Below are 13,295 nucleotides of genomic sequence, written 5' to 3'. Positions count from 1 at the left end.
GACTCCAACCACCAAAAACGCTATTATTTTGTTGACATGCAACTTGGAATTTCTTCTTTAAATCAAGCTGTTAGTTGTTATAAAAATTAAAAACCATTTTCTGATTTTAGAAGGACTATTAAGTCCTGAGCAGTTGAGTCGGGCAAAAATAATATGATTCAGATTCCTCAGTTTGAAAGGGGCCGACTCTGACTTCGGACACGCAAAAATTGGCTCTGCAACCGACTTCACAGGAGCAAAAATTATTGGATTGGAGTTTTATCTTCGGACTGACAAAGTTTTTGTTGGTTGGTTGGTTTTGAATCTTTATCCTCGGACTGACAACGCCTTGATTGGTTATTCCTGGTAGTTTCGCATATTTGTAGAAGCTCTTGACGCATGGCCAGTTACCGAGATTGGCAGAGTGAAGTTTTCCGATTGTTGAAGTGTGATTGCCGGGGAATCATTTCATCAATTAGGTGAAGCTGAATGGAGAGAAGTTCTGAAATGCGTTGCTTAAGCGCACAACCTGAGAGCAGAAACGGTGCAGCTTAATCTCGAGTCGGGCGCCTAATCACTGAGAAAATGATTTCCTCGCTCCCCAAATCAAGACACTAAGAAAACAGGTAGCCTACTAAGCTATATATCAAAAAAATACGAAGTGATTTCTTTAAGCTTCGAGCTCTTAATATCATAGGCCAGTGGTTCTCAACCTTTTTTGTTGTCACGGAAACTCAATTAACATACTATTGGCTATTGTAGTAATTATTCTACTCAACTACTGTACTATGTCATATTGCATTGCCGCTATGACTCCTGCGGCAAATATCTCTGATTTATTCCTCATATCTATTTAACTCCATCCTGGTGTTTTCATTCAAATATTGACTATAACTATGCATACCAGCTACGACATATACGATATGCTATAAAATAGACATTAAAACAACTATTTTCATCAATTGTGATGCCGAGGGACTAATATCAGCTGTTTAGAAGCATATCAAACCATTTGATACGGAAACATACAATTTTTCACAAAATTTCGGGGGGCCCCCCCCCATAAATCCGCGCCTGACTACGACATATACGATATGCTATAAAATAGACATTAAAACAACTATTTTCATCAATTGTGATGCCGAGGGACTAATATCAGCTGTTTAGAAGCATATCAAACCATTTGATGCGGAAACATACAATTTCTACAATTCTTCACAAAATTTCGGGGGGGTTCGGGCCCCCTGGGCCCCCCCCCATAAATCCGCGCCAGCATACCACTCACCTATAGCCAGTGGTGGGCATTATCGGCGATAATTATCGGCGATAAACTTTTATCGCCTATCGTTATCGCTCAATTATTTTTTCAGTTGTCGTTTATCGTTATCGCTAAAGGCAATATTTGATTATCGCCGATAAATATTATTTCGGATCAACATACATATGGCAAGACCATGAAAAGTAATATTTTTACTAGCCACCTAGTTAATGAAACTAAAATTTAAACCAGTTCTTCTTCAGTGCCTGAAGTATGTGTGCACAGGTCGTTGTCAGGGGAGGGGGCACACTCCCTGTAGCGACATCCCTGACAACACAATAATTTTTAGAGTTGCAAATTGCAATGCAATGAAATGCATGCAACAATTCTCTTGTTGTTTTGCTGCATTCGGCAATCGCGAGTGAACTTTACAATTAAAATGTACCGGTAAGCGCACAGGCGGAATAGCTTCCTTTGAAGCGAAGCGAAAGAAATTGGCAAGTGGTTTGTGAAAGTGTCGCAATATGAGGCCCCTTTCAAGTAAGCATTGCAGCAGAAAGAGAACTCTGATTGCAGCATCGTGCATTTCACCGCACTTTTCAAGATGAAGACTCTGGGGAGAGTGGGATTGGATTGCATAGGCTTAGATTAGGGGCGTAGCAAGTTAAAAGTTGTTCCTGTTTAAAGTTAAAAAAAATTAACCATGCAGTAAGTATGAAGTAGATAGGCTATGTATGATTGTCTAGAAAAGATGCAAGAACAATACAGTAGGCCTATAGTTCAGTGCTCTCGCCAGAGCGAAAAAAGTAGGGAGGGGGGCACCTGCCCAAAGTGAGAGAGCACCAAAATGTTATCCTAATGAACAAGTCATAAAAAAAGCCGGTCACATAATAAACGCCATAAGTTTTCGTGGGGCAACAATATTATGAATGCTAAATGGTAATTTTGCAAATCAGAGTTAACAAATAACTAATCAACATAATAAGAAATCGGTTTATAAGGAGAGACCACGGAGACAAAAACGTAACAAATAATAGCCTAGTGAATTTGAATGAAAAATCATTTAAAATTCAGCCAGAGAACTGGGGAAGCGCTGCAAATTCACTCAGTGGAATCCGAGGATCGGAATTAGCTCAGGGAGTTTATCAGAGAGTTTTTGGCATTAAATGGCCAATTTTAACATTGAATAATCTGATATTGTTGTTCCGATATTAATTTCGTTTGGTTTGGAGGAATTTTTTTTCATGAATTCAAGGGAGGATCTATCCAATATCACCATTGAACTGCCAAGGTTATGTTCAAAAGTTATGTCCAACTGGTATCTGAAGGTATAATTATAAGCACGGCGGTTACCTCAGTGGTTTGATTCTGGATCAAGAAGTTGAAGATTCGATACCCACTGCCGCTGTTGCGATTCTATTCATGCATAACTTACAAAAAGTTTTGTTCCTTTACAGTATATTATGCTCGATTTTTCGTCATGTTGATGAAAACAGTTCGTGCTGCATGGGGGCAGTGCTAATCAAGAAAAAAGAATTATCGTTATCGGACATTGAGTTAGGCACCTATAAGTAAGCTTTGCATCACACCCTCCATTGGGGCTACAGCAGTGACGTTTCGGTGGCTTAAACCGTTGGGAAAGCAACTTGGAAATATGCTGCAGCAAGGTAGTAGGCACGAAGGGCGTTACCGTCGGGCGAAGCCAGAAGGCGTGTTGCCGAAGGCAACAATTCCAGCGGGGGGTCTGGGGGGCCTCCCCCAGAAATTTTTGAAAAACACTTCCAATTTGGTGCGCTCTGAGAGCATTTCCAAAACAAATCAAAATTAAAAATCTGTCAAATTGTGCTTCGCCTATGTCGTGATCATACATCCTTTTAATGTTTAGAAGTCATGAACAATCTTAATTTTAACGTTGCAGGACCAAAATCCTGTGTTAGACATGGAATAATAGTTGTCTAAATGTTTAATTCGTCATGAATGTTCATTCTCAGATATTCAGTTAAGCCTACACTACAAAAACTAACACTTAGGCCTAAACATTACAACCGCAAGCAATTTGTACAAAAAGCTGGATAAGTTTGCCTCCTGCGTATAGAAGCTTAACAAACTAAATATTGCATCCGCACCTGAACGTTCATTGGCGAAGTAACGTTATATCAACGCTGTAAAAAGAGCAAAGGCATGACTATGAAAGCTAGTAGGCTAAAGCACATGGCGAAAAGACATCAAAAAACAGCAATAAGATTTTCGGCATTATGATGCTGTCATCTGTACCGTGACGAGATACCATTCTGACGAGTTAGTCTAGTCGCTCTAGCGAATGTACGCATTGACGTCACTGGGAAAGCACAACTAACCTACCATAACCATAACACATCTGATTGGCTAAGCAGCTGGTGACGTTTTGCAAAACGGGTGAGGATTGGTTAAAACGAAGGCGTTTTTTGACATTTTTGAATCTGGGAAAGCAAGTTTGATAGTTGCTTACCTGGAGCCTCAGTGATTGTTTCTGACAGAAATGTTTGCGTCAATTGGCATTTATAGGCAAGACATGCGGTTTGGTGAAGACTTAGACTACTCACAAGCGTTACGAGTAATTCTAGTCACGAATACAGTAATTTTCAAGTTAAAATAGACGTGATAAAAATAATAAGTTAAACCTAGAATTCAGTCATTATATTTTGCATAGTTTTTGCTAAGGTAAGCACTGCTTTCCCTCACCGATCGTCACTGCCGCTACAGTATGTAGGCTACCTACTATAAATGGTAGAGGAGAGGTTAAATGGATTGTATTTTATTGTAAAGTTGAAGCAGTTTTAGCATGTTGTAGCCAACCTTTGTTAAAACAGTTATCATTCTAGCAATAGGTGGCTTGACCGTAGAACATAAAATGGTTGTCACATAATTATGTTATTATCTCTTGATTATTATTATATTATTATCTCATTAAAGTTAAACTAAGTCAAAGCTTCTACAGACCAAAAGTTCCTTTTTGTCACAAAGTTCTATCTTTGACTTGAATAAACACAACTGAACAAGCAATCAATCAATTATCTGTATTGAAAGCCTAAGATAGTTATTCTTTGTGCAAAAAATGGTGCCGCGAAAACTGTTCTGCTTATAATGGGCGTGGCAATTTGTATGTGATTTTTATGGAAAAAAGTAGTTTGTCATTTTGCCCTGATGTCATTATGTGTGCTGTAAATGCAAGTCATTTTTAAAATTACAAAATATTATCAGTGGATTTGTGGTTTTACAGTTGATTCCCGAAGTTACAAACAATACTGTAATGAATTTTGGTGACAATGGGGCAAGATGGGACACGTGTTCCGTCTTGCCCCAGGTGTGGGGCAAGATGGGACAATATATTTTTTATTTTTTTGTTAATTATGAGGTCATGCAATATTTTTTTTTTTTTTTTGTCATGCAATACTGACTGAGTCTTTATATCTTGCTGGTTGGTAGTGGTGTGCAATGGAAATAACATGAAACCAAAGTTGCCGATATTGATATAAAAGAATTCTGCAAAACATCGATTAAAGTTAAGCGTCCCGTCCTGCCCCACCTTCCCCTACAGGCCTCTGTTTCCTTTATTTGTAGCAGTTTCTTTTTTTATTTTCCCTTTGTATCTTAAATTTTTCTGAAGGTGTTGCGACCGTGCCAAATTTCTCAACTCAATAACTTACTTCGGTCACAAGCACGTTTTAACGTTCGCGTTTTGTCGCTTCTACCTTTTTCTCGACCTTTGCTATGTTGACGTGTATTGTTTTTGATATGATGGTCAGAAATAAAAACAACTCAACTGAACCTCTGGTTAGAAATCATGACCTTTGGCCGTAACTAAATTATGTCAACTTTGTAATCACATGAGTATTTAATGCAACCTTGTAATGAACAAACACTGGCAAAAATAAGCTTCTGAAATTCACAGATGTGACAGAAACTACAAAGGTAAATTAATAGCAACACCAGATAATAACTACGGTAACTTATGTTCATTGGTACCAGCTGATTAGCATCAACAAATCAAGAAGTCTATTAATCTGTGGATCAATTCTATTCATAAGGTGATTGAAGCTCAATTGCCAATAGCCTACGTCCAAAATACAATGACTTGCAAACTCATAGGCAAATGAGTTGCAGTTATGCCACAAGTACATTAAACCAAACGGAGTAGGCTAGACAGTAGACCATTATAATGAAAATATAACCCATCAAATAAGTTAGGCTACTATCCTCCACCATTCAAAAGATTATGAATGAAACGTAGAGCAAACCTTTGTTAAAACCGAACCTTTGTTAAAACAACAGCGTGCCATACCACATAGGCCTATTTAAATTTGAATGCTGGAAATGTTGCAGACTGTTACTTGGAACAACTGTGCTTTATCATTTCTGTGAAGTCGTGTTGGTAACTTTCAAAACCTAACTTCACAATTCCTTGTAGGATATAGGCCTACGCATAAACGCATTTTCCCATTCTTGATTGTAAATTGTAGCCTAATACAGCTGCCTCTATTGTTGGTTACCAGGGTTCCATAAAGTCGAAAGCGTTCAATTTATTTATGCTTTGTTTTGTTCTATTCGTTTGTATGCACAAAGAAAAATCTGTGTCTAAGTTTTACCAGTTATTTTTAGCTAATAGCAGACGTCGTGTTGGACCAATATTCTTCTAACACTTGGTGTTATCACGCCAATAGCCTCATTACAGTTTCTTGAACATTAGTAGCCTACAAGTAGGCTACAACTGCTTATTTGGCAGTGCATAACCGCAATGTCTTATGTTCGATATGACTTGACGAGAACGATGAAAGGCAGTCACACTATAACGTAATGGAACGAAATAAAACATATGAAAAAGAGCAAGCAGAAATACACCAAGTCAATTCCAATCTTTGATCAAAAAGATTGTTTTGATGTTTTTCTTTACAGAAAACAGTTATTGCCATCATAAGGTCAATTGGTTATTATTCAATATTATATATTTTGCTTCAGATATGCAAACACATTACACATCCATGTCAGGTTAGCATTCACTCACAACTCTTCCTAACAGTTTCCTTCATTCTAAGATTACCAAACTTTAAGCAAGCAAAGAGCCAAGTTTAAACCTGTCTTGCGCAGGCCATGACTAGCTGTGACATAACATGCGACTGCTGTACATTCACATACTACCAGGACAAATAAACTTGAAAGGAACAGCTTTCCTGAATCACACATTCTGGAAGATTTTGTTTAAAACACGCCCCCGTACAAGGTGTTCAGTTTTGAATTGTTTTTGTACTTGTCATAGTGTCATAGCTGTCATAGCTGTCATAGCGGCAATTGAAAGCTGTCAAGCACAGGTGGCAGTAAGAAACATGAACAGTGAACTGGTGTCAGTACTTGGAATAACGGAAAGTCTTAAAGCAATATTTTCATTACGATAATCCGAAAATTCCTTCCCCCTTTTCTTGTCGTGATTTAGAAGTCTTTCAAAAGCAAAAAAATTTAAAAAATATAATTGCAAAACAAATAAATATCAAAAATTAAGTTTTGTGTCTCAGTGCTTAGACTGTTTTTAACTTAAATTAAAGAAATGATTGATTTTGCTTTGTTTTTCAAACGAACAAGGTTCCTTCTTCATCAACTCCGAGGAATCGTGGAGCGATGCTGTAAGATCCGGGAATGCTGTGTCGAGATCGATTGATTTCGGAATCATTAATGGCTTTGAAGTTAAGCGCCATTGAGGACGTCTCCTGCTCTCTGTAAACTCCCATTTGGAAGTTCCTGCCAGGCGAAGCAGCAGACATCAAATGACGTGTTGAAGAGGATGACGAAGACATAGGAGATTCAATATATCCATCTGTGCTTCCACATGGAGGGTATCGTTTCAGTGACCCCACTGAAGTGGCGTTATTGTGAAAGTTTTGGTTGTTGGAAGGTAAATGCTGAAACAAAAATACCAATTCTTAGCGAAATAAACAACCATCAGTGGTGGCACTACGCGTTCAGTAAAATTATCTTTGGTATTCAATTTATAGTAAGAAATAAAAGTTAGGTTGTTACAAAATCAAGCTGGGAGAAAATATTGAACAGTGGAAAACAGAACTGACAACCAGTAACATACAAATACAAAATATGCCGTAACCTACTATTTTGGCCAAAAATCTACGATAAAAAATCACTTTGTCTATTGGAATAGATTTTTAATTTCTTTACAGCCAGCTGTGATTTCTATTTGTTTAATTTGGTTTGTAAACCTGCTTATTCAATATTATTGTACTTTACAACACTCTACCTGTTGGCTAGCTGCAATGCATTGTGAACGTTGTTGATAGTTCGATTGAGATGGAAATGTAGAGCCTTGACCGTTTTCCAGATTAAGATCAAGAGAAAGTTGAGTCTTACTTTTTGGTGGACAATGGGTTGTATTTAGACCACCTTGGTTATCCATGCTATCACAACCTTGGAGAAATGAAGCTTTAAGTCTGGCATCTTCTTCCGGAGTGGTAGGTACATGATATTCTGGAACTTTATTTATATTTCCTTCGTTTATATCCAACACATACAAACCTCCAGGGATACTTTCACCTGAGTTTGTTGGAATCTGCTGTGGAGACAAACTGTGAGGGTTGCCAGAGTACGTAAAAGCAGCTTTGCTAGAGTCTGGAACGAAAAACTGCTCAGGTAACTGCTCTTCATCCTGAATGCCTGCAAGTATCTCCTCGGAACAGTGATCTTGTCCACTTCTATATCCCAAAGATGACCCAGAACCAACACTTGGAGAATAATCTTTTTCTGCAACATTTGGGTGGACCTTCATCCCACAAAGTCGAGCACCCCGAGGCTGGAATAGATGACATAATGGCTCGTTGTTGGGATAAGGAGCATAGTGAGTGGCGGTGCGATAACCGCGGTGCATGTCTGTAAATTACAGTTTCTGATTAAATAGTAGTAGCCTAATCATTGCATAATACAATTTTGGTAAAGAGGTCACTTTCATTGCATAACCATAATCATTGCATAACAAATATTCCTGAACGAAAACTTTTTTTCGTATTTTAAGCGGTGGCCAAGCACCTGGTAAAACTACGAATAAAAAATCGTAATATAAGCTTTATTGCTTTATCTGTTTTACCTGTGATTCTGTTTGCTGGAGATCTCATGGTCTCACTTCCTCTACGCAGGATAGCGTTGTGCTGTCGTCTCTCCTCATTGCAATGCTCACATGATGTCTCCCAGTTCTGCTGGTGGCCACATGACTGAGGTGCAGAACCAGGATGGAGGTATGGGACTTCGACGTCATGTAGACGGTCTGCGGCAGAAACAGAGTTCACACGCCGTGGATGGACGGAGTGAAGCTCGATGTCTTCGTACGATTTGTTGGTCCATATGCCTTGAGAATTTACTCCACAACCGGCTGAAACCAAACACACACTATGAATACAATGCGTTTAATTTTATTATATTGTTTTGAGAATGTTTTTATTTATTTTTGTCAAAAGTTGTGCGTCATACATCAAGGTTTGTGGCCTCATAGTTTTATAATGGAGGGACATGTTGGACAAATTTTTACCTCCCTAAAGTTGTAAGACCGGATCGGTTTTACGCCACACATCGATTGAATCTTTACCCTCGTAGCCTACTGAGAAAGCTTCTTTGCAAGCTTAATCCTGACAGTTTCATATACTTGTATAAGCTTGGTACTACTAACGCAGGCCTACTCACCGAGATTAACATAATGAAGTTTTCGATTGTTGTTGAAATGTTGTGCCTGTAAATTAGGCCTATTTCATGCAATTCATGCCGCTGAAATGAGAGCAGTCCTTGAAATGCGTTGCTCAAACGCACACCCAAAGAATCGTCACACCCAGCAATTGCCGCTTGATCTAGGAGTTTCTTTGTTCGTAAAGTCAGGCGCTTAACTAACTGTGCGAAGGTAGATGCCGAATTGGTTTCAACAATCTGTTACCTCTTCTATTGACGTCATCTTGGGCGAGTGAGCTAAAACTGGTGTCACGTGACGACGGCGAAAACTTCCCCGACCGGTGTTGCCCCACACTCATGCTGCAGTTAGACAGCTCCTACACAGATAAAAAAAAAAGAAGGGTGAGTCCCATACTTGATTCAAGCATCGGGGGATGATAACAAGGTTCTCATTAGCCTATACTAAGCCATTGGCACGAAAGAGAGTAGGGCTGACAGTTACTTTCTCTCGGCTGCCATTCCTTCGGCAACTACGCTCACCCAATTTACCACACCGTGGGTAAAGGTGAGCGGCGTTCAACAACCAGCTTTAGCCTGGAATCACACGGTTGAAATTAAGTGAATAACTCAGAAACAAAAGTTGACACATAGCTTTGGTTCATATTAGTAAAAATGACCTTTCAGTGCGATACATCAGTGAAGCAATAAAACATCTCGTAGGCTAGGATTTTGCCTTTACTTTCGCATTCCTGAGATGAAAGTTGTAACAATTGTTAGAAAACATAATAATCCAGATGAGCACTCAAAATTTTCAGTATTTGACCTTCATAAATTAGGACAGCGAGCAAAATTGACATAAATGTCAAATATTCTGCTTTATTCTGCAAATATTCTGCTAAGGTTTGTTTAGCTTGTAGACTATTGCAATAATAATTAATCAGTGATGTACGCGTATACAAAAAATATTGACGCCGTCAGCGTAAACGCAAACGTTCGAAAAACCATACGCCGTATGCGTCAACGTAAGTTGTAAAAAAAAGTTGGCGGCATCAGCGCATACACTAGCGCAGAAACGTAGCAACCGCCCTCCGATCGGAGGGCGCCCCGCAAGGAATAAGGGGCCCACCGCCAAAGTTTTTGGAAGACTATCGAAATACAGGATATAGGCTAACCACATGGTCACAAACGCACGCGAAATAGCAGAGCTTATTGGTATTGAGCAGGTGTTTTCAAAAAACACCGTACGACGTAGGAAAAAAATGTTTGGTTAGTTACGAATGTGCTGATGATTCGAGTCGTCTTTCTGCTGAAGAAACATTCAAATCGCAGTTTTATCTTGTTCTCACTGATCAGGCCACGTCTTCTGTTTCTTTGAGCTTTGACCAACTTGTGGAGTGGTACAAGTTGTTTGAATTTCTGTACAACGCTAACAGCCTGAAGAAGTGTCTCAGAGAAAATGGTTGGGTTGGTTGGTTTTGAATCTTTATCCTCGGACTGACAAAGCCTTGATTGATTATTCCTGGTAGTTTCGCATATTTGTAAAATGTAGAGGCTCTTGATGCAGGGGCGGTTACCGAGATTGACAGAGTGAAGTTTTCCGATTATTGAAGTGTTGTTGCCGGGGAATTATTCCATCCATTAGGTGCCGCTGAATTGGGAGCAGTCCTGAAATGCGTTGCTCAAGTGCACACCTCGAGAGTCGAACTTGTTCCGCGTGGTCTTGAGCGGGCACGTAACCACTGAGCTAAAGGAGCGGACAAAGGAACTGGACAATCATGCAAAAAAATTAAAAGAAAAATGAGAGACATTGATGCCAACAAACTAATACCGGTAATGGAATTGAATCGTTTTATTTATGTCACCGAGAAAGAGAGAGGACTTTTCACGGCAAGCATTTTTTTAACGTACAAGAACAGCCTTCAGGAGATATATCCGAATCTTTGCATTTGCACCAGAATTCTTCTGACCGACCACACCAGTTACTGTCGCCAGTGCTGAAAGGACCATCAGCAGAATGAAACTGATCAAGAATATCCTGCGCTTAACCGTGGCAGATGATAGGCTTTTCTGCTCTTACAATTACCATCGAAAACAAGATTGCCAAATCCTTGGACTATGACCCATTACAATTTGCGCAGAACAAAGCTCTAAAGAAGCGCTTTGCGTAATTATGGAATATATAATTATGTCCACACTGTCACTGTAGACCTATGTGTACACAGTGGTGGGCGCAGCTAAAGTAAAAGTTGGCTTTCAACAAAAAAATCAGCGGATTTCTAATAAATTTACTTTCGCTAACGAGTCCGCTAAAATTTCTAAATATTAGCGAAAATGCTAATTCGCTAACCAAAGCGTTAGCTTCGCTAATTAGCGGAACTGTGCCCTCTGCTGTGTATGTGTACATAATATGAACCCTGCATGTTGTGTAAAATAAATACCACATTCCAGTTTCTGCGTTGGAAGGGGCCCCGGACTTATGTTCGGAGGGAGCCACGTTCTTTGTTGCTACGGCCCTGCACTAGCGTAAACTCATTTTGTTTGCTAGGTGCCAAACATTCACACGGTCACGGTATAAACCACTCGAAACAAACAAGTTTTATTTTGAATTTCCACGAAGAAACACAAGCATCTGAAAGTGTTCATCTGACATTTTGCTGCGTTTTGGTTTCAATATGTCTTCGCCCATTGAAAACATTCTTTCAACTGCAGCGCTGAAAAATATTGGCGTGTTGTAGCGAAAAAAAATTTCGCAGTTTGATAAAAAAAAATGTAAACAGATAAGACATTAAAAAGTATAGGCATACGTTGACGCTATACGCTAAAAAACCGCGAAAACTTTATGGCGTAGCCTCAAGCGACAACTATCCAAAAAATGTGGCCGTAAGCGTTAGCTTAAACAAAAAGTCGACGCCGCAAGTCTACGGCGTAGAATTTGCGGCGTAGCCTATACGTACATCTCTGATAATAATTTATTATTATTGAGTGCCATGGTTGCAGGTGAGGGGGGATTATGGCGATAAAACAACCCCTTGGAAACAACAATTGAGTCATTAAAACTGGCTCTTTCTTCGCTTGCATCTTCTGCAAAAATCTCCACATACACTTCTAACTTTCATGCCAGAGCTACAAAATACATTGAACTTTTAACATACCGATCTCCCATCTGTTGCGTAAGGTTCCCGTGACAGGTCACGGTCCAACAGTTGCTCACTCCTGTCCAATTTGAAGTCTACTCTGTTGGTTTCTGCAAACGTGTACGGTACATTTAATGAGAATATTTTAGGTGAACGCTATGATAACAAGACTGCTAACTGATATTTTCTACCCAGAAGATGTAAAGAAACTGTTTGGTTGCATAGCTATTCTCAAAATTTATTTTTCGTTTTTCCATGCCAAATGACGTATTACTGTTAACTGACCTTTCTTGATATTTTTGGCCATTATTTGTCCGGCACAATTGTATTTGGTATTATGATTTGACCGTTTTAAATTGCCCTCTAATTCGTTACTGGTTTAAGTTAATTAAACCAATGACGCGGAATATTATCTCTCCCACCTAGATCCAATGCATTTGTTGGAACGCGGTTTGAGCCACTTGGCAGATAATTCTTTGGTGACAAATCGTCTTCTTTCTTATTAGGGGAACTCGCATCGCTTTCAGTTAGACTCGAAGCAGGCGTAGGCAGGCTGATGGTTTCTGTAGCGGCACCTGGATACAAATTAAAAGTGACTATGTTTGTTAAATGTAGCAAACTAATAATGACAAGTTTGACATCATAAAGTAATATAAGGGCTACTACGCCAAATGACCCTCTGCCTTATTCATTCATGTTTTTATTTTCGACCATCAAAGCCAAAAACAATACCATGAGCCGCACAAAACACATGGAAGACAGCTGACAGCACAAAAACCATGGTAGGTGAGTGATTATTTCTTTTAGTTGCAAGTTTTTGGTTATTGGCCTAAGTTCATTATAGTCTTTTGTAGAAATGATAGAATAAACTAAAAGAAGTGATCACTGGTGGCCAAGCACCTGACAATATGCAAATAACTTGCAACAACTAATAAAAATTATAAAGTACAAGTAGCCAAACTTTTTTTTTTCCGGATACGAAGCACAACCTGTGTTTCACTGCTAGGCAACTCAACACAACCCTCGTAGCCTACTTCTTAGCCTACGAGAGAGAGCAGCCTACTTTTTGGTCGATATGATTCTCTTGACGAGCGCCTACGTAGGAAGAAGACGAGAATAACCACCAAAAGAACAAGTATGACAGCTGAGAAAACCGCTGCCACTGGGATGAAATTGAAGGTGGAGGAGCCTAAACACAGAATTACCATTAAAGAAGTTTGGGCATATAAACACAT

The 13,295-nt window shown here is 39.3% G+C and overlaps 1 protein-coding gene across 1 annotated transcript in view; it reads right to left on the bottom strand.

Annotated features, from left to right (window-relative positions):
* Positions 1 to 5,120: 5,120 nt before the first annotated feature.
* LOC145767940 (nephrin-like) overlaps positions 5,121 to 13,295 on the bottom strand; it is a 32,954-nt gene continuing 24,779 nt past the window's right edge. The window contains exons 23-29 of the mRNA XM_082579538.1: positions 13,124 to 13,249; positions 12,483 to 12,635; positions 12,079 to 12,170; positions 9,192 to 9,303; positions 8,358 to 8,639; positions 7,518 to 8,143; positions 5,121 to 7,167 (exon numbers count right to left, since the gene is read on the bottom strand). Coding sequence (XP_082435664.1) covers positions 6,838 to 7,167; positions 7,518 to 8,143; positions 8,358 to 8,639; positions 9,192 to 9,303; positions 12,079 to 12,170; positions 12,483 to 12,635; positions 13,124 to 13,249 — 1,721 coding nt within the window. The 3' untranslated portion in view covers positions 5,121 to 6,837. The remainder of the gene's footprint in view (positions 7,168 to 7,517; positions 8,144 to 8,357; positions 8,640 to 9,191; positions 9,304 to 12,078; positions 12,171 to 12,482; positions 12,636 to 13,123; positions 13,250 to 13,295) is intronic.

The sequence above is a fragment of the Aplidium turbinatum genome, chromosome 1 (assembly GCF_918807975.1).
Source record: "Aplidium turbinatum chromosome 1, kaAplTurb1.1, whole genome shotgun sequence".
In the NCBI taxonomy this organism is placed as follows: Eukaryota; Metazoa; Chordata; class Ascidiacea; order Aplousobranchia; family Polyclinidae; genus Aplidium; species Aplidium turbinatum.
Note: the sequence above shows the minus strand (reverse complement) of the source record. Positions and strands in the feature narration are given on the sequence as shown.